At 39.8% G+C, this 23,063-nt stretch overlaps 1 protein-coding gene across 2 annotated transcripts in view; it reads right to left on the bottom strand.

Annotated features, from left to right (window-relative positions):
* The window catches only part of LOC145452907 (macrophage mannose receptor 1-like), a 448,907-nt gene that overhangs the window by 378,725 nt on the left and 47,119 nt on the right, over positions 1–23,063 (bottom strand). For both annotated transcript variants that reach the window (XM_080331042.1, XM_080331041.1), the window contains exons 5-8: positions 10,290–10,449; positions 6,115–6,204; positions 5,880–5,986; positions 5,525–5,818 (exon numbers count right to left, since the gene is read on the bottom strand). In XM_080331042.1, coding sequence (XP_080187168.1) covers positions 5,525–5,818; positions 5,880–5,986; positions 6,115–6,204; positions 10,290–10,449 — 651 coding nt within the window. The remainder of the gene's footprint in view (positions 1–5,524; positions 5,819–5,879; positions 5,987–6,114; positions 6,205–10,289; positions 10,450–23,063) is intronic.

Genomic DNA, 23,063 nt, shown 5'->3' with positions numbered 1-23,063 from the left:
GTTTGTAAGCCTAATATACTTGCAACACATAGCATCACTTGTAGTTTTTCCAGAAGGAAAAATTACCGTCTTATCGATAATCTACTTATCCGATACTTTGTTTACCAGGTTTGCATTCCTCACGGATAGAATTTTCTTCTATTTTGAAAAATGAAGTATAATATTCAGAAATGAGCTGCCGATAATATCCGCTTAATATGCATCGTTCATTCGTATTTAATTTTCGTCTCCGCCCCCTAGAAAATAGGTAAACTACCCTATTAGGTCGTGAGTAGTATATATGACCGGGGTTGACCTGGCTAGAGGCACACTGGTGAACTGACGCGAAACCCTTGTGATGGTGCCCTTTCAAGTATAGCAGTGGTTCCCAACCTGTGGTACGCGTACCACTAGTGGTACGCGAAGGTCATCCAGGTGGTACGCGAGTGAATTTCGTTTTTTTTTTACGGCAGAGAGAAGAGAGTAATTAGTTCAGGTGGGGTTGTCGTCGTGGTATGGTACGTCCGTGATAAAGGTACATCCTTTTTTTATCACCCCCGTTACATGTTGTGCCTACATGACCGATTCATTCTCTGCTGATCCAGTCGACCTGCCTGTCGGGACTGGCGGGCAAGAGGAGCTCATAGATATCCAGGATGACCAGACAGCAAAGACGAAACACAAATATTGGTCTACAATAAGCTTCAGGCTTGACACCCCCGCTATAGCTTCTCAAGCTATTCCCCAGCTGCTACTTTCCCCTTCTACGTGGGAGTGCGAGCAAGTATTTTCATCCCTGATGACTAGGGCAATTTTTTTTTGACCTAAAAAACGGAAGATTTTGACCTAAAAAATCTAAATTTTGACATTTTTTGACCTAAAAAAACTGAAATTTGACCAAATTTTGACCTCACGTATGCAAATTAGGTGTTTTCGCATATATTGCTAAAATTGTACTACTTATCTTCATTTTTGGTTGGAACTGTCTGTCCTTACAAAGTAAATTGGCCTGAAAAAACGTTTTTGGCTCAAAAACTGACAGATTTTTACATGAAAAACTAGTATTTTAACGAAATCTGGCCCTATGAAGTAGTTACATTACGTATTCTGGTGGAAATAATTAAAATTTGTTGTAGTACAACGAAAGACCCTTTCCTACATTCTCGGGTAGAAAGTGTCTGTCCTTACTACGTAGCTTGCCAAGAACGGAGAAAGAACGTTCAACAGCAGCATTTGTTGGCTGACAACACTCAAGTTGTGTGCACACTGCTAGTGACAAACCGTGTTGCTTCATTCTAACAATGTTGTCTATATCACAATTTTTCAGCTTGCGCTTCTTGATATAAGGACCATGCAATGTCCAAGCAGTCTTGCTTCATCTAGGATATTGCGGTACGTTGACCATAAAACCATGTCACTATTTGTTTCATTTGACCATTTATGATTCACAATGAGCAGACGATGGTCCGTTTACAACGGTAGGCCTATAAAGTAGGCTACAAGCTGTAAAATATCAAATGATAAGTTCACCGACAGCGCAAAATCTACGATACAAACGAAATGCAGAGGTCAAAAAATGTTTGACTTTGTAAACAATTTTGACAAATTTTGACCTAACGCTACAATTTTGACCTAATTTTGACTTTTTTTGACATGTCAAAAAAAATTGCCCTACTGATGACTATCAAGTCGAAAAAACGAAACTGACTTGTTGCACCCACCCATAACTTTCGATGCGCTGTAAGCCATGCATCGACCATCTAGTTAAAAATAAACAAATGCAGCCAACGCATTAAATAAATTGACTTTTGTTATTTCATTAAAATGATGTTCTTCTTGTGACTGGTGGTGAAAAATCTGCCATGCACTCATCAACCCTGGCTGATAATGCCAAGTTTAATAGAATATATTATTGCATCCCGCATAGGTCAAATAGTGATTATGACGTCAGAAATGATGGAACAGATGTAGGTGGTACGCGAGCACTGCATAAAACCTCGAAATGTTACGCGGGTGGGAAAAGGTTGGGAACCACTGAAGTATAGGCTGTATTGGAAATAGTTTGCAAGTCCCACGATCGCTGACAAGATAACACCCCGGACATATCGATCGCTCGTAAGGTAATATTTTGGTGATTAGTTTGTCACAGAACCCGTTTTCACTGGTGAGGTATACATGTAATAAGAAAAATAAGTAGTAAGTAACAAATAACAGAACCGCCACCGGCGGTAGCCTTGGGATCCCGGCAAATCCAATGGATATCCGTTAGACAAGAATATATTTTGATTTCTGCTGGTCATGGACCTTTATATGTCGTCTCCATGAAGAGTAAATTTCGACACAATTTTACCAACATCAAAGTAACGGCTCATGGTCAAGTGTAAACCACTGCTCCTGATGCCCTTATGTTTTTGCGTCAATATCAAAAGGAATAAATGTAGATTGGGTAACTTGTATGTGTATTTTACCAAGCGAAAATCCCGGGATTACAAATTTGATCCCGAAGTCCCAACCTTAACCGGTGGTGACTTGAAAACCAACAAATTGTCACTTTCTGTTCTAACCTCAATCCTTTTCACGATCAAACTCGCGGAACCTACGATTGACCATAATAGCGAGTAACGAAAACATATGAAAATTGGTTTTCGATGTGACAAATGATCGAAGTGTTCACTGTTCTTATTCTAATCCAGTGTTTCTCAACCTTTTTCACCTCGCGGACCGGTAAGATTTCAACAATTGTTTATCGGACCGGTGGTACTTGAAAAATTGAAATAAACCAAAAATACAAAATATGCAACCGTTATCCTTCAAGTATGTGGTGGTACAGAGTGAAATTTTAGATCGTAATTACGTTCTTGATGGTATCCATGTGATGTTAAGGTAATGACTTGACTGAGTAGAGGTAAAATTGCCTTGCCCAATTAAACGTTCTGCCTCCGAGAGTCGTTTACAACCTTTCGCGCCGAAGGCCGGAATTTAACCAACTACGCCAACTCTAATAATATTCTACTCTTCTACAATATCGAGCGAAGAAGCGTTTCAAAGTAGACGAAGAAGAACCAAGCACCTTGTCGAGCTGCCTTGCTGATTGCCCACTACTATCACACGCAGGCTACTCTGCCTACTACGATTACGATACGCCGCTCGAAAACACCTGACAACAGCTAATCCTGGCCATCCCTAAAATCAGCGCCGAAAAAGCATACCGTTAGCTAAAAAAACGTAGATCCTCTCCCAACCCCCACAGTTGGATGACTGTTTTAACCAGTAGGCCTAAGCACATTGATTCTACTCAGTGTAAGCAGTGAGTTAATATTGCCAAATCGCGATAAGGGCGAAAATTTTCTATAATTCGTGGCTGAATCGGTCAATAATATCGATGATCGCATATCTATAGTTATATTTCTTCAGCCTCTCAGAATTGTCAGATTTTCTGGTACAGCTAGATGAGGTGTCGTCTTGGACAATTTAGAACACGCAATTAATAATGATACATATTCGGGCAGGTCTGTTACTCAAATTACTTCATTGCATGCCATTATTTCGTGGCTTACTTTTGTTAAATAGTGAGTAGATGTTGAAATCGCAACAAGCGTACTAAACCAAAATAAGCACATGATTCCAAATTGGTATTTCTTCAATTGTAAATTATTTATCTCAGATTCCCAGAGATTCGGCACCAGTCATAAATATAACGAAGTTTTTGGTCAACGAAGTTCAGTCCTTTCGGCCAAGGTTTTCTCGCTTCCGAATTTTTTTGGCACATTAATTTGAGTTCCATGTTGGCCTAAACTTCATTTTGTGTTGGTGCTTGGGGACTCGGTAATGGATGAGGCTGAAAGGCCTATATTTCTATAATTGATGCGTACTTCTTGGGGGAATGACACCCTATAATCAAGACATTAGGTGACGGTAAAAAAATTCAAAACAGTTAGATGAAGTTTCAAGGCTGAATTCAGAAGTGTTTTGCGTATTGATCACGTGACTGTTTTCGATACTTGATACATATTCAACGCCATGACGGCGATGCGTATATCTAACTAAACCGCTTGTTCATAAACCGTTTGTTCACCAACAGAGCCTATCCCTGAAAGGGTACCAACATACAATCCGTACAGGTCACTTCATCAGAGATCCCTACACTGAAAAGGTACCATCACCAACACGAGTTTCGCGGTAAGTTCAGCAATACCTGAGAAGGTACCATCACCGGATATCCCATAAGAAGCCGTGTTAGTTCACCATCGAGGGAACTAAAAAGGTGTGGTCCCCAACATGGGGTTTCGCCTTACTTCACCAGCGGGCTTATAAGACCCCATGCCAGGTCAACACGGATCATATCAAATCACAGTGCATTCCCATAACCATGAGAATGGTTAAAGTATGTACACCAAGCTTGGCTCGTTTTGTAATATACGAGGGACCACCGCAATCGCGGCCGGTGATCTGATTTGAGATTTTATGAATACGCGGAATGAAGCATTTTGTAATGCTAAAGTTGACTCCAGATCCAAATTATTGGTGTTGTTTCAAAATAAGCTATTCGCCTGAGCCCGATGTCACTATTATACACTAGCTGAAACGGCTTCGGCGATGGCAACAGCATTCCATCGATGGAGAGTCAGCTGATATCAAGAATATTGTCTTGACGTGCTATGACCCAAACACCACCAAGACAGAGACACTTAGAAAATAGCATAGGAGATCCCCACAAGATCAATCTTTAGAATGAGATAGTCTTTCAGCTAGTAACATGTCTGGCTAGCCCTTATATCGTTTTATTAGTCGATGGAAAGCGTTGCCGGGTATCGTGTGCAGCTCTTAGTTCAGAATAAAACAACGTTTTTTTCTATGATCATGATATTTCTTGTTGTATTTGTAGCCCACTACTTTAATAAAATATTACTGCTGTTTTGGTAGCTATGAGCATCGCCTGTATTAGTCAGCACGGCGTTATACTAACCTACAGTTTTAAAAACTAGAATTTTGTTCACAGGCTACAAGCTACTATGCTAGCAGGCAATTATTTGTTACAATAACTACTATGACCGCGCGGTGTAAGTGAGGCGTTGGCGGCTTGGCACTCGATTTCCCTACGCGATACGGCTATTCTTGTTAACTCGCCGCAAAATGGCTCGGAAGCAGATGCATTTTCAGGAAAACAATAAATTAGATTAGAACTAAAATTAGATTATAGGGACATTTCACAAATTAGATTAGAATTAGAATTAGAACATGAAAACATTTCACTAATTAGATTAAAATTAGATTACTTTCCTTTCGCTCTGATTTCGTGAAATCAGAAAACTGGAATAATCTAGTTGTTCAAGTCTGATTGACCTCTTTTTTATTTTTACAGCTTGGTGAAATCCTTCTGTGCATATATTCAATCAAAACGAATAAACCAAGCAGATAATGATGGGTAAGGTCAAGGAAAATACATACATGAATTGACGACTAGCAAAACAGCCAATGCTTTATTGCAGCAAACAGTGACATCGTGCATATTATAAAATAGATATCCATCTTGAAAAGTACTTACCGGTAAGCGTAAAATTTGTTTCAAGTTGCACTCTGTAATTACCAGCTACGTTAACAGCAACGCACGTGTATGTTGTTTCATCATTTAACGTGGCGTTTTTAATGTGCAGAGTTGACATTCCTGGGACCGATTCTTGATACACGCTGCCGTTCATAGACTCGGTTACGTTAGTTGAATAGCTCATCCAGTACACAGCCGAATACGGAATTCCATTTGCGGAGCAAGTAATCTTATCAATCACGCCTGCTTCGACCGTTGCGTTTCTTGGCGACTGCATGATTGTGCTCATATTCACTGCACAAAACTTTGATATCATAACATTCAAATCGCACGTGAACCGAATTAGTTGTATTACATTTCTCACAAATATATAACTTTCCTTCTGCATCGAGAGCGAAGTCCATCCAGCCGTCATGCGTCGCAGCGACCAATCTTTGCCCTTGATAAGGCCGACCATCAGCCCTGCACGAACAAACGAAGTCATTTTTGGAACTTGACCAAATCAGCCAGGTTGTATAGAATTGAAGTTTGCAACAGTTTACATATGCAAAAATTCGCCATCAGGTTAGCGAGAAAAGAGGAGCACTTACCATCCTCTATAGGTCGACTCTCTTCCACTGTCCCACTTAACAGCTGTCCCCGTTGATGTGCCTCCCAAAAGAAACTCAGCACCTGCGTTCCTTCACACGTGTGACAGAATTATTAATACCTAAAACCCTATACGTACGTTCAATTTCGTAAAGAGAATTCGGGAATTTTGAATGCTACTGGTTGAAACAGAGCACGAATTAATGTGGTAAACTTTGAACAAGTCTTGAAAATTTCTCACTGCAATAGTTGCAAATAATTTTAGCAGACGGGGTTACAAAACACAGAGCGGAATCAACATTCGCCATCACAATTTTGATGAAACGAGTGATAGGGATTACAGAACCATCAATAGTGATGAGTCCGATAGCACTTCTACAGGTAAAATTGATCTACCACAGATCTTAGACTTTTGCTTTACAAACGTTACCGACCGCGGAGTCCGATAGTACGCAACAAAAATTCGCGCGTATTTCCCGCGTTTAAATAGGCGCTTGTAAATACAGCAGCGCTCTTCAAAAATAAGCTGTTTGTCAAATTGTAATGGCGAATTATTAAAATTGTCAAGTTGGCTACAAAAAACGCTGCACATCAATTCTGGCTATATCCCAACCTGTAGAGACGTAGATGTAAGAGTAGAAAATTTGAGACATTGTAATTTCATGGTTATTGATGATAGAATTTCGCACGGAAATACTACTTGTTTTTAAAATTCAAAATTTTCTACTCCGATATGCTCGCTTCTTCAGGTTTCATGGGGTATACAGTAGACCAGTGCTTTTCAACCTGTGTGACGGTTCGCACTAGTGCGAATGAAAAAAATTTCAGTGCGAATAACGAGCGTGGTGCGAATGGTGCGAATGAAAAATCCGGATTAGTGCGAATGAAAATTGTGCATGTTTCGTACTTTTTCCGACGTGAATAATTCATATAAACACGATATTAATTACAGTGAGCCCGTAAATTTTATCGTTTGGATGCAATTCTAAAAACATGTTGGTAGCAAGGCGTTTCTAGTTCACAAGTGAGGAACGCTCCCGATGCGTGTATAATGCAAAGTTTGAGATACTATTTCCGCGAGATAGGATTATGTCTCTGCATGGAAAAAATAAGGAGTTAAATCGGCATCATTTGCTCACTTGCTCAGAAACATCCACCGTGTATGGATCTTGTATACGGACCTTGTAGGAATGTAGGTAATAGTAGCTGATGCCAGTGTTGACATTTGGCATATTTGAATGCAAAATATTGGAATTTTGGCACACATTCATGTTGGTTGAGAGCAGAATTTAGCGTTTCTTCAACTATAACAAATAGCAAATTAGATCTATAACAAGTGCTGTTTACTCGTGTACCTAAACAAGGATTAGAGGCTGTTATAAATAAAATTAGCGTCAGTACATTAATGTCTTACGTTCAATGAATATTCATCTTGCATCACATCGAATTATCAAGTCACTGGGCAGTTTATCTACTGACCAGCGCAATGGCCTGTTTGTAATGCGAACTCCACAATTTAGGCTTAGACACGCTTTCCTGTTCTTGGACTGATGATCTCAGGCCAAGTCTAGATCGTAAAGGCATAGGCCTATATATAACATATTGGTGATCCCACCAAGCTTGCTGGTGCATAGTAAAAGTTTGCCTAGTTCGTGTTCGTACCACCTTTGTAGTACAAACTTTATAATACTCCGAACTCTACCTGTTTAGCTTGAGCAGATGAGCAGTGAGCACCCTCTGCAGAGCAAAATCAAATCCACCAAGCCGTATGTCTTACAATATTCCTTATGCAGCCTCATTTAAGCCTGATTAGACTGTTGAACCTTATTACTCTTTATGTATAAGGATATGTGGGATAGTAAAGATAATTTGGCATTATTTTAATCAGTTTTCCTATATTGTATTATTGACCATCCCGCAAGAGCCATCCCGCAGTTGGCCATCCGGGCCCATATAACTATGTGTTAATCATGAATCTTATGTGAGTAATATTTATTCAAGAAGGTGAAAGTGTTGGCTTTGACAACACAAGGATGCCGAACGTTTTTATTGAAAGATTTGTTGATTTGCGTACTGCATAGACAAGAAGTGAATGAAGCCTAAGCTTATCCAATAACAACAGTCATCAATTACTCGATTGTGTGGGTTTGTATAGCAATGCATTCCTGATTTTTACGTTCACCGTACCATCCGATCGTCTAATATTAGGGTTAGCATATTTTGGAATCGGGAAAGGAGGACACTATTTCAAAATTTTCAAACACAGAATACCGGTGAAAAATCCTGAAAAACTGGTAAATTTTTACCACTTCGTAGTCGGTTGACCAAAATAAAGAAAGGCCAACTTTCGCTCAGCCGCCGGAGCGTCACTTCGGTGCTGATTTACGGCATCTCAGTCAAATTTGTAGCAAAATTTGACCAAAATTCCTAAAAGAGAGGACAAAATCACAAAAAGGAGGACATTTAGGCGTCCTCTGAGGACATTTTCAAAAACCCGAAAAAGGGGACAAACACATTCACAACGCTATGACGTAACATGTGCATTTAGTGGCAAAGTGATATTGTTGCGAGTGAATATTGTTCTTGGGTTTTCAAATACCCAAAAAAGGGGGACAAATCCTCCTAAAGGAGGACGTATGGTATCTAACATACATTAGTACGCGAAGCATCTTTTCGATTGTTGCCAGAAAAATGAACCAAAGGTGCTAGTCGCAACATTGCTGCTACGATTCAAGTGCAACTCCACTATTTTGTGCGTTCTAAATGCAAACACATCACATCGCGATGACGTAACACGTGGATTTAGTGGCAAAGTGATATTGTTGCGAGTGAATATTGTTCTTGGGTTCGCCCTTTAAGCTTCCAAGGAAATCACTGCACGACACCCCCGCAAAATGCAACGCACTTCTTGAAGACAACAGGAGTGCGATATCTGTGATTTGTCTACTATAGTGATTTTAGTGCTTGATTACTCAATAATACGATACACTGAATGCAAAATAATGAAGCTCTGTACCTCCAAGAATCTCTTCGATTTGAAAAGTGATAATTTTCTTCATTTTCTTTTCGTGTAGTAAATTTCGGCTGACTGGTGCGAATGAAATTATTTTTCAAAGAAAAGTGCGAATGGAGCTCAAAAAGGTTTAAAGGCACTGCAGTAGACTTAAGAAATATATATTTTTTTCGTCTGTTACAATAAATCTAAAATTATTTACTCTTGGGCTACGCTTCACCAGGTTGGGATTGACCCAAATTTGATGTGAAGTGTTTTTCACTTTAGTAAGTACAGCAAGTAAGAAAACTATTTCATTACATCGTAACTCAGGGGTGGGAAACTTTTCAGCTCGAGGGCCGCACTATATAAAATTGGGATAATAAACCAAAACGCAATATTAGTATTTGTTATTTGATTACATAGTGAGGATATGGAGATAATATATAGGCTTATTTCAAACAAACCAAACACTGCTTTGATGATATCGTACAAGCGTCAGAAACAGTGGCGAGATTTTATAGGCTGGTCTACCTCAATATCCAATTTGTCAAAACAGTAGGAATGAAAGTCGGTTGTCCCGATTCTAACAACAGGATTGAAATTTAAATCTGTGAGCCGGTATCTGTTCATAGATTTGCTAATACCACTCTTGTTCGGTTCCAGGACACACGATGCTTACAACATCATTACCATGTTAGCTTCAAACACGCTTCTAGTGTTGATAAAATATAAATAGCCTACTTCTACACAAAAGAGAACGAATCTACTTAATCCGCCGGCGAATCGTTTATCCAAGCACAAACTTTGCCGGAGTGGTTAATCTGAAATCACACTCGTGATCCGAATTATGTCAATCCCGTTTGGGATTTCTGCGGTTTAGCAGTTGAAACCTTTAAAAATGAGGTCAGGCTGTCGCGCCAAAAATTATACATAAAAAAATAATATATGAAGTATTTACCTTGGAATTATCATGGAGAAATATATATAGAGAAAATTAATCAAGTCCCTGCAGTTTTAGTATACGCATTTTATCAATATTTTTAATGAGTTTCTCGAGACTCTCGCGGGCGGCACAACACGGTATATCTATGGTATAGTTTTATGACGAGAGTTTTCACGCCGTGGTCTGCAATTGGTGAAAATTAAACTATAGAATGACTATAGTTGATCGGAAAAACGCACAGTATGTTTTTGCGAATGAACTCATCTGTTTCCTCGTCATATATTTCTAGAAGTCTTTCTCCCTCATCGGCGCAGGCTTGTTTGGCTTCATCAAACTTTAGTTTTTCGTGGCGATGCAATGTAAATATGTGACCGTCTCGATTCAGAATCGTTGCTGATCCTGCCAATTATATATACAAAACAACATTTGGAAAGTGCTCTAAAACGTAGACAATTTTAAGGGCTCTTGGTGTACAAATCAGTGTATATATAAGCCTTCGGCAGCAGCAATGAAATAGAGAGAGAAGGGAGATCTTCGGTTTTGGCTGCATCATCGAGATGCTTTTGACGACGGAGATGCGATATGACCGTAAGGTCATCTAGTCTGCATCCCAGATTTTTCTCCTCCATGTAATCCGTGAATGCTGAGCGCCTAACAGGATAGCGGCGGATACCAGTTTTAGAGTCTTTAGTCCGACCCGGCCGGAGATCGAACCCACGACCTGCCGATCAAGTAGCCGGACGCATCACCATTACACTATCTCGTTCGCCTAGAGTTAGATTGCATTAGAGCAGCGGTCCTTGAACAGGGGTCCACCGACCCCTTAGGAGTACGAAGCGTCAAAATAGGGGGTACGATATGCAGTGTGCAATTACAATTACATGCTATTTATTAGCCCATATCATCTTGCAAATTAACAATTATTACACTAGTCAATACTATTTTTGTTGACTTTGAACGGACAGTTGTTTTTGACCAACTTTTGGACGCTGAATTCAAAAATGACTTCCGTTTTTCTCCATCACCTCAATTTTTTGGGTTAGGTACCCATCACCTTGTCTCATAACCCACATTATAGCACTATTTACAATATTTTTTTGCTTATTGTATAAAACGTTTCAAAAACCACAAGCAGTCGAAAGTGAATCAATTGACTTCAAATAAACATTTGCAGTGCTTTATTTGGTTGATTTAAACTTATATTGATTCTACACACAAAAAAAATCTGGTAGATTTACCCAGAAAATTCTGTAAATTTTACAACGAATTACCGGTCGCAGCCAATAGCAGCGTATAGCCTGTCATTTTACATTTTGATATGTAATTTTAATTTAATTTAGCGGCTAAGTCAAGTTACCAGAATTTCTTCGCGGGGTTACTGACAGTTACTCGCTACGGCATTTAACCAAGATATTGGCAAAATTGATTAGGTTCCAATCCCCAGCAGCCAATGTATACGTGGAAGTGCATGTCAGTCATGTGCAGGTTTGTAATGACTCGAGTCATGAATCGAGCTCCCTACACCTTCCGCATACCTCAATTTGCAGCTTTTGGCAGTCCATGCGAACGAATTACGATCGTTTTCACAACTACTTACTTACTTAAGTAGATTTTAATTTAGTCAATTCTACTTCTACTTCAAGTACTTTTTGGGTGCTTATGAAATAAGTACTTCTACTCGTACTTTATTAGATTTTTTCGTCGCTACTTCTACTTGAGTAGCTTTCATGACTACTTTGACCACCTCTGATTGCGAGTGAAGGGATATTGTAGCTGTTGATGGTATTGCTGACAATTTCAATATAGGTCCTACTCAATATATTCTTCAATGCCGCGTGGATTTAGGGGTGTTCGAGATTAAGATTCTTTACCACTTTGTGGTAGGGTCAATTTCATGTGGCAGCTGATGGGATAGTCATCCGTCATTTTGTGTTGGAGCACAAAAGGGGACTGGTGATAGTGATGGGTGTTGCAGTAGAAGTGATCTAGTCAGTTTTCGGAATGGTCAGGTATTCCTGTGGGTTCAGTAATTATCTGAGCTACTCCATAAGAATCAAGCATTTCACGGTACTTTGTGTTGAAGTTGGAGGTCTTCAGCAAATCTATATTTATGTCTTGCATAGTGAATAGGCCCTATTTGTTCGTTAGCTGGTGTTGGAGTCTCCAGTATATCCGTGAATTCTTCACGAAAAGTATCTTGGTATGTTCCTTGGTGTCTGTACTCTTGGCAGATGACTGCCACCGTGGGAGATTTTTGTACATGTACTCTGACAAATATATATTCTACGCCTTTGATTTTAAATTTTAGATCGGGCATCATTTCGTATTTCAGACCTTCCTTGATGTATAATCCAACACCTCCAGCGTTCGTTTTAGAAGGCGAGTGTCAAAAGTTTAAACCTGTCAGGTTGGGCTGTTCAAGAAAACTTTCCGTTTTCAAATCGTTTTTGCTACCTCATTAAATCGTCAGGTTGCATAAAAACACGATGTACACCAAATTAGACTGAATTCTAACGAGTAGATGCCGAGTTCTTACAAACTGAAATTTCGGCCGTTTTTCAAATAATGGTATTTTACGGTGGCAATTTTTTACACTACGACATGACTGAAAATCGTGTTCAATGCATGCCAGAAGGTGCAAGGATGCCTTTTCCACCCGTTTACATCTTGACAAGAGCACATGATAGAGTTTGGATATAGACATCGCCAGTTAACGAAAAAAAGATACGACACGGATTAGCTTGAAATTAGTCGACTTCATTGAAATAGCCACGTTCAAAGGATGGTGATATCATTTGCGAAAATTAACGACCACGAAAACGAAATAAACTGACAAGTAGGTAAGACACGGGTACATATATTTCCCACGCAATAGTTATTATATATATTATTTGTTTGTCCAATGTAGATTTCACGAAGTCTTAACGAAGCTTGTGGCTGTTTTCTTCACAAAACATTTCGATACTACACTGTAAACGAAAATGGTGTGTTTCCGCAATTCACACCCGGCCGTAGGATGTGTTTCGAGTCATCACACCTCTCGGGTACTAAATTTTTCATTCACACCTAAGCAATGGGTGTAAATGAGCAAATACACCCCTACACACCCATACCATAAAATACACACCTCAAGCATTGGCATTTGGGGTGAATTGTTAGTGATTACACCTTTTGTCAGACAGATATGAACTTTGGGATTCAATCCGCGCTAAGCGCTTACCCAAAACTTGACTGTTGAAGTTTCAAGTCTGTGACGGTCAGAAGCCTGGTTAAACAGGCAGGGGTGCGGCAAGTCTGCATCCTTGTTAAAAATCCAGTCGAATCACTGTACTGATCACTTTAGCGGCAGTGGAGAACTTCTCTGCTGTGTCTAACTGTAGGTCGTGTCTTTGGGGTTGAATTAACCCCCGAATCGCGTGCTTTCGCCCACTTTATTGTTGTCCGTGTCTTTAGGGCTTCTTGGGTTGGTTAGGCTATTTACATTGTTGAATTGTTCAGTTTTTATGGATTTAACCCGGTTTGATCAAGTAAATTCGCCTAGGCATATAGCTTCAGTGACCAATAAGCATTCGTTGTATTAGTTCGTGTGCTACATCGACATGGATGAATAATAGCTAAGACCGTAATAACATATAGTAATTCACGTTCATCGTACATTGCGCTACTCGTGCTTTGGCTGAAATTTCACCCTGACTACTTTAGTGTGACCGATGTGTCTCAAGTGTGTGGCAAAAATACGACACATTATGAAGTGGCCACGATATTGGTTTACGATTTATTTCATGCGCCACGTCAAACGCACAATTGTACGTATATATGTACAAAATTTATCGGGCCTATTCCACACGGCATTAGTGTAAAACCACAGTATAATGTAGGTTAAGGGTATTTAGAGCTGGGAATACTGGAAGGAGTTAATTTTCAGTCACAAATTGACGAGAGTAGTACGCATTATGGGCGTAGCAAGAATTCAAATGAGAATGGGACGAGACCAGAGGACTGGCTACCGAGTGACCGTATTAGTCGTCGTGAATCGGTGAAGAAAACATCTTTCGAGATTGAAAATATCTGGATGGTGAGTTTCATTTCGTATCGGTACTATAGTAGTAAAAATCATTTGTTCCGTTGCGTTTCCGGTACAGATCCTATTCCTGGTACTCAGTGTCGCAGCTGTACTGAACAGAATTATATGTAGTAAGTTGGATTTAACGTACCGGTAGTGAACCCACATACATTGTTGTACCACCAGTACCGATACCAATATCCAAGACACAGTAGCTCAATGGCTCCAATGGAGATATTACTGTTGACAGGTCCAGCATCAGCTATGATTATTAACTACGGTAATTTGGGTTTGAGCAACATCGTTTGTAAGTGCATTAAAAAAAATCGATTCGATTGTCGTTATATAAGTATTATCATTACCAAAGCACATCGCGATCTGTTTAAGTGTAAAGGGTAGCCTACCACTGACTATGCAGAGTTATGTTATAAGCCTATCACCCTGTCATTATCACTAAGCTATATAAACATTATATGTTATGTTATGTTATGGTAGGCAGGTAAACATATTCTCTATTCTACTCCAGACTTGGTCAAAGATCGCAAATTTGTGGCTTTTGAAGAATGAAATTATCGATTTCTCCTCATGATGAAACAAGTGTAACATACAAAAAGCAAAGGGTTGAAGCATATGAAGCAATGGAATCTGAGGTGAGCAATGGACATATGATGAAAGCTTTCGATTCCCATAAATTGGGGCCAGTAAATCTTAATGATATTATGGCACGGGTGCAAATATGAGAATGCTATATTGCTATCACTATGAATGAATATGAGAGACTTGACTAGGAACAGGCTTGCCTTATTGAAGATATTTTGCAGTGGCCTCCTCAGACTATCTGCTTAGAGTATGTGACCCATCAACCAGACTACTTCTTTTGAAACTACTTCTCCGAGTTCTGTTCATATATTTATTTTCCATTGATGCAGTATGACATGGATTTGACATAGCCACTTCTATATGCTTGTCATTGAATAAAAATTGACATCTATTGCTTGAGTAGCAATGCGCACTACTGCCGTCAACTCGGTGTGCAACAGTGCACGGATTAGCTTGGTCTTCAATGTTTTACCAATATGAGGAGCCAAACATAGCCTTGCCAAAGTTTATCAAATTGTCCTTATGATCAATATAAACAAATCTTAATATATGCACTTCTTCACTCATGATATGACATACACACGATCTGTGCATATGCACAAATCTGCTTCTTGTTAAATTCAAGGACTGATTGCTATTAATGGCAGAGTCTTACTCTGTGAATGTGAAATCAAATAAGTTGTTGGTGAGTAATATATACTATGCGTAGGAGAGTTGCAAAATTGCATTTTAACTCGCTTATTTACAAGCATTAAGCAAGTCAAGGCTACTACATCAGTACACATTTCGGATGTCTTGGGCGTTTCAAATCCAATCCAAATTGACAACTAAAAGTTTATGCTTCATGGGTATTTTTTCAATTTTAGGATGCTGCTATACAAGCTAATATCAGGAAATTTCAACCAAATCGACGTCGCATTTAACGGTAGGAGCGTATGCTGCGAAACAGTAAAGGATCGTTATCAAACAGCTCATATTCCAACACCTGAAGATAGAGCGGAGCTCCGAAAGCTCGTGTAATAAATAAAATTATCACGTTGCAAGTGGACGCTAAATAGGGTGTGAAAGCAACCAAGATCCTTAGACCTAAGGTAATCATTATCATCCAGCTAATTTGCTAATTTCGATGTATAAGACAAGTCAACGTTTTCTAATCAAGACACACTCAGACATGTATCTGTGGCGAGGTTGTAACGAAGTCACGCGGCTCCGAGTCAGAAGTCAATCTCACTTATATAGTCAGGTTGAGTCATTTTCCTTTGACCACCGAGTCAAGTCCGAGTCCAGGTCAGCGAACAGAGGGTCGATTCCGACTCATGGTATTATGACTCGAGTCCAAATCATTGTGTTGACTGATCAGTTTCCAGTTGAAATCTTGTTAAATCCACTTTTTGTAACTCTGTTTGGTGATATCGAATGGTTCGCATTTATGAATATAGGCCTACTAATTTTCCTCGCTGGTCGAATTTTTAAGTACCAATACTAATAGGCGTAATCCAAATAGTGTGGTTACTTTACTATTCTCCGAAATTTCAATGAAATGCAGGTCTTGGCCGTCTGAATCTTGAGTCATATGACTTGGTTCGAGTCATGCGCAATGACTCGAGTCCAAGTCGAGTCAATACACTGATTGACTCGAGTCGAGTCATTTCCATATTTTGAGAAAATGACTCGAGTCAAGTCGAGTCATCAGAAAATCGTGACTCGAGTCAAGTCATGACTCGAGTCAGTACAACCCTGATCTGTGGTCCCTTTGAATCCATTCTGAAAGTCTATATTGCCTAAAGAGGAAACGTTTCAAACGTGTTTTGAATCAATATTAAATTCATATCAAAGTCCATGCGTCTCTTTCTCTGATTTTCTCTAAGTTTTGGAGACCGAATGCAGCAAGAGCAAGATTATATCACAGGAATTAACCAGGTTTAGGACTATGCTGCGAAAACTGAAAGACTTATTATCAAGCCAGCAGGTATTACAACTTTGATAACGACACCTGATGTCAACTTTCGTAGTCGCTTCCGCTAGTTGGAATTGAGCCAAATCGTTCGAGCATTGTTTCTATAGACCAGTGGTTCTAAACCTTTTTTCTTCGCGGACCGGTAAAATTTAAAAAAATGTCCAGCGGACCGGTGAACTTTCAAAATTGAAATGAAGCCAAAATGTAAATTATATGCCACCGTTTTTTTGCATTATATGGTGCTAGAGTGTGACATTTGGAGGGTTTTGATCGTATTTAATTATATTCATGATTGCATCTATGTGCTTTTATGGTAGTGAGTCTGCCGAGTCGAGGTAAAATTCCCCTGCTCAGATAAACGTGCTTCCGCCGAGAGTCATTTACAGTCTTTCGCGCCGAAGGCCGTGGATTTAACCGACCACGCCAATTCTAATAATATTCCTATCTTTGACAATATCGAGAGAAGAAACGAATCGAAGTCGAACCAAGCACCTTGTCAAGCTACCTTGCTCATTGTCCACTGCCACCACACGCAGGCTACCCTGGCAACTACGAATGCAATGCTTGCCGCAAGAAAACACATTACAGCAGCTATACCGGCCATCCGCAAATCCGGGCCGAAAAAACACTTCGTCAGCCCACCCCCGAAAACATTGGTATTGGGGCCCTCACAGGTCGATAAGCCAAACTTCCGGAGGCTTCGCGCCCAGACCCTACAGTTGGGTGGATGTTTTCACCTGTACTTGTGAGCACATCGATTCTACTCAGCGTAAGCAGAGAGTTCCCGTAGCCTAATCACGCCAATAGCGAAAATTTTCGATCATTCATGACTGAAGCGGTTTTCTCCCGGTCGAATTTTTTGCCCATTGTTCGGATTCCCATGTTAACCTAAACTTCATTATGTGTTGGTACGTCATGGCGCAGTAATGGCTGACGCCGAAATGCATATACATCATACGTATTTCTCGGAGAAGGGCACCTAATCAGCAAGACATTTAGGGACACTAAATCGTGCAAAGACGAAAGGAAATTGAAAAATGTTGGAAAAAGTTTCAAATTTGATGTTTTATTTTATCAATGGACAAGCCTTCGACATTGCATCTTGAAATTTAAGTATAATATTGTAATATACCTGGCGGACCGGCAGGAATGTCGTCGCGGACAGGCGGTTGAGAATCACTGTTATAGACAACCTAACAATTTAATGGGGTGAACAGAAAATTCGAAAATTTTTTATTCATTTTCAAATAATAAATTAAAAACTTTCTTCTCTTGTAGCAATGCGGCTACTGGTTGGAATCGAACCAGATTTAGTGTGCAGGCTTCGATTAGGTAACCTAACAATTTTATCAAATAGCCAGTACGAAAAAAAGCATTTTTGAAGACACCTAGCGCACATATCAGATGAGTTTAGAATCCAATCCAAATTGTCAACTAAACGTTTATACCTCATGGTTATATTTCCAATTTTAGGATGCTACTATACAAGATCATGTCATGGCATTTCAACCAAGTCGACGTCGCATTGAACCGTAAAACCGAAAGAGTGATGGATCGTTATAAAACAGCACATATTGTAAGGTAATCATTAGCATCTTGCTAATTTGCTAATTTCCATGTATAAGGCAAGTCAAGGTTTTCTAATAAGACCTGTATATGTGGTCGCTTTGGATCCATTCTGAAAGTCAATATTGCCCAACCAGGAGACGTTTCGTGTTTTGGATTAATACCAAGTAGTCGAATTTAAATCAAGTCCAAGCATCTCTTTCTCTGATTTTCCTCAAATTTTAGGATGTTGCTTAAAGACTGCATGCCACAAGAGCAAGATTATATCACAGGAACTACCAGACTTTAGGAGTATGCTGCGAGAACTGAAAGACTCGTTATCTAGCCAGCAGGTATGACAACTTTGTTAACGACACCCGATGTCAACTTTCGTAGTCGCATATATGAGGTAAACCAAAGCAGAGATGGTCAAAGTTACCAGCGTTGCTACTCAAGTCGATGTAAAAATACTGCCGTCAATTTATACTCGATTACAAGTAGATGCAACAGTTCCCAATACAAGTCAAAACTACGTCAAGTGAAAGTAGAATACGAAATGTCGGAAAAATAGACAAGTATGGTAAACAGTTTTTCGGAGGTTTCTACTCTGAAAATTGTGATATGAATCTTCGCGACTAATATAAAATTACTAATGGCATATGACACCACTAACAGAAAGAATCTTCAAAAATATATTCAGTTATTCCTGTTACAGGCAGTGTTGCCAGACTTGGACAACTATAGATATTCTAGTTGTCTAATTATCCTAATTGAAGCTATTCTAAATTGTGAAATGTTTCTATGCTCTAATTCCAATTCTAATCGAATGTATGAAATCTTTCTATGTTCTAATTTTAATGCTAATCTAATGTCTGGTTTTCCTGGAAATGCTACAGGAGAACTGTATATTGCGAAACAAGCCAAGCTAGCTGTACAGTATAGGGGTGTTAAAAATGACTTTTTATTCTCGAATTCTACTGGCTACTTGATAAAATTGTTAGATTACCGAATTAAAGCCTACACACCAAATTTGGTTCAATTCGTACCAGTAGCCGCATTGCTACTGGAGAAAAAAAGTTTTTTATTTATTATTTAAAAATTAGTAAAAAAAGATTCAAAATTTTTTGTTCACCCATGAAATTGTAAGGTTGTCTGTAGAAACGATGCCCACCAAATTTGACTCAATTCAAAACAGCCGAAACGTAGTTATTGATGTCGAAAAATTTGGATTTGAATAAAATAGTATTTACGGTGGGCACAATTGTAATAAATGAAGAATCGGTCACCGTAATTACTATTTTATTCAAATCCAAAATTTTGCGAGGGCAATAGCTCCGCTTCCACTAGTTGGAATTGAGCCAAATCGGTTGAGCATTGTTTCTGTAGACAGCCTAACAATTTAATTGGGTGAACAGAAAATTTTAAATCTTTTATTATTCATTTTCATATCATAAGTAAAAAACTTTCTTCTCCTGTAGCAATGCAGCTTCTGGTTGGAATCGAACCAAATTTGGTGTGTAGGCTTCAATTCGGTAATCTAACAATTTTATCAAGTAGTAGACGTTTCATGCCAGCCTGGGTTCTTCTGATACTCTTTAAATCCTTAATTTAATCAAAGTTACAATATGGCATGATGTTGGGGGCTGGCAGTAAAACTGCACTCGAGCCGCTGCATAAACTACAACATAACGTACTCCGTATCATAGCTGAGGCCCCAAAGGGTTCGGCTTGTCCAAAAACTAAAAATCCCGATTTTTATGTATCAGTTCCGTTGCGGTCTCGGCCCGGAATATCTCAATGACTTCTTTACCTCGGAATGTTTGTTTGTTTTATTCACACGCATATAATTGGCGCTTTCAACAACGCGGTCATTTGCGCCCGCGCAGTAAACTTCATAAAGTCTTTTCGTCCACTTGACTTGACTTTTTCCGGCTCATTTGCTCCCTCCTTTAAAGAATTTGGTTCTCTCTCTTCGTCTGAGCTTTTCACTGCGCTGTATCACAGCGGGATCGGCGATGAGGAGCCCGGATAAATGTCCGACACATAGAAACATGGCAGAGTCGAGACTCGAACCATCAACCATCGATGTTGTGACTGCAGTGTTTAACCAACTGCGCCACCCGCTTCCCTTACCTCGGAATGGAAAGCGCACAAGTACCACACACGCACGTCCACGTCGTCTAAATATCATATGCTCGACCGAAAAGATCATCGCCCCAGCAAATATGCCGGACCCAATGTGTGGAACAGTATCCCGTCGGCCATCCGTCAGTCGACGAGCATGTCCACATTCAAGTCGAAATACAAGGAATTACCATCCTCAACATTGCCGGACCACGACTGACCTATTGCCGGCCCTGACGTATGGAACAGTATCCCGCCGGCCATCCGACCGTCGACGAGCATGTCCACGTTCATATCGAAATGCAAGCAACTTCTACTGAATATTAGTCCGCCCGCTCCCGCAAGATTACCCGACCACGACCCGACCTATTGATCTCGCTTTCCGTGACATGCCAGCCCATTTTTGTCGCTTGCTTCTTTCTATCTATACTATCTTCTTTGAATTTTCATTCAGTGTTCATGCCTCCTCCCTACATCAGCTAGGGTAGTGGTTCCCAACGTAGGCGATATCGCCCCCAAGGGGACGATGGCGCGTTAAAACGGCTGTATTGAGTCAATTCGGAGAAATGACCTTTGTTAGTCAACTCATCAAAATTTAGCTGTAAAACTGTAGTTTCGATGTCGAGCCGGAAAGTGGGCCGATTTTTCTTAGTCAACTCGCAGGCGATTGCAGTTTGTATGCCCCCGGTATGAATCATGAAAAGGGGGCGATGAGTCGAAAAAGGTTGGGAGCCACGGGGCTAGGCCAAAGAGGGCGTCTGAATTCAAAGACTACTCGAAGTCGTTTCGTCACCTTCCTATCCTTCCATTGTATCGCATATTTGTGCTGTATTGAAGTGCTAAATATTGCCAATAAACCGAACCGAACGAAACTATATACCTTGCAATACTCACCTTTTTGACAAATAAATTTTAGAAGAAATGAGCATCGAGTGTCTCCCCATTTCCCTTTACTATTTACGTATGCACAGTCTTCATTACGATAATTGTCTGCTTCATATATCCTGGGAGTATGTTAAGTAAAGTCGGTCACCAAATACAAATTCTGATTCACTAATAACATTGAAATCCAATTTAAAAATTTCTGCTTCGGCGAAGAAGTGAACTTCTATATGGCGAGGTAACATGAAGAACCATCGTTAGTAAATTTACACTTGCATTTGGACGTTTTATCATAAAACAAAACTTGTTATGTAATAATAGATCAGGTATCCCCAACGTGCACATTGGTTTACTGACAGAGTGAAAGTAACGCGCGACGGATATCACAAATTATCGTGAAAAGGATCAAGAGCCGGTGATGAGTTCGTGGCATACTTCACATTTATATGAGTTTAGAGTTCTGTGCTGGGTGGCGGATATAGTCATGTGTTCCAATGTGTTTGGAGTGTGTTGTGGTTTGCGTCTACACGTGGTCAAATTTAGGATGTGTGGTAAAACGCGGTAGGCTCATCTTGGTTTTCAATGTTCACTAGACCCTAGTAGAAAGTGCCATATAAAAAAACGGAACTTACAGTTGGATAGCAATGGAATAATCAACGAACGATAGGGGGATAAATGGCCATTGTGTCGAACATCATTTAAGAGCAACAACAACAATATATTGTCTCTTGAAGGCTTAGGAGTCATAATTTATTAGAAAAGAATTATTCGGATCGTCTTCGAAATGTTAGATTTACATTCGTACATCTACTGTGAATCGGGCGTATGTGTCTGATGCGCATTAGTACTAATGTACTAATGGCTTTAGTAGGCTACCTGATGACAAAAGTTTGTGGTGACATGCAGAAATAGAATACTGACCAGTTGTGGTAAGATGATGCATTGCTGCCGTCCAACCATATCCAATCCCCTTCGCGTATTCGATCGGACGCTCCGATCCACATTGCGTCGTATGGTGACCCAGCTAGAAAACTGGGACGGAATTGTCATGGTTGATAAGAGAGACAATGTGATAACAAATATAAAACATTGTTATTAATTTCTAAACACAACGAGGAAGCTGAGCAGAAATCGTCAGGGAAATGGGACAGGGACAGGGACAGGGAAATGAAATTACTGCGAAGTCAAGAACAGTCCAAAAATGAAACATGTCTTCTGTTTATTGTATTTCTGAACTCATAACGTGATCTTGAAATTGAAAAATATCCTATTTTCCAGGCCATTAATTTGACCGCAATCTATTCGAATACCGAGTCTGATATTTATGAGCAGTACAAATAACTTCAACTTCATCTTCGTCATCACACTAAGATTCAATCCAGAAAGAATATTCCGTTAATTGAATAATACATTCTTAACCCTAGACTGCTCAGGCGGGATATCGTTACACGATGGGTCAGGTGGGGTCAAATTGACCCCATCAGTTAATATGCTTTTTTCTTACCAATTTCGCTATAGATCTGTCTAATAACCTCCTGCGGGGCGTTATAACGATGCACCTACCTTTTTGGTACATGGAACCCTACTCTCTACCCATCCTAGACCACTGAGGTGGGATATCGTTATACGATGGGTCATGTGGGGTCAAATTGACCCCATCAGTTGATATGCTTTTTTTCTTACCAATTTCGCTATACAGCTAATAACCTCCTGCGGAACGTTATAACGATGCATCTACCTTTTTGGAACATTGAACCCTACTCTCTACCCATTTCAAAGTTTCCGCTGAGGCCTAATACCATTACACGAATGGCCAGCTGTGGTCAAACACCCACCATCAGT

The sequence above is a fragment of the Botryllus schlosseri genome, chromosome 12 (genome assembly GCF_051294905.1).
Source record: "Botryllus schlosseri isolate E-star chromosome 12, Bs_hap1, whole genome shotgun sequence".
Classification (NCBI taxonomy): Eukaryota; Metazoa; Chordata; class Ascidiacea; order Stolidobranchia; family Styelidae; genus Botryllus; species Botryllus schlosseri.
Note: the sequence above shows the minus strand (reverse complement) of the source record. Positions and strands in the feature narration are given on the sequence as shown.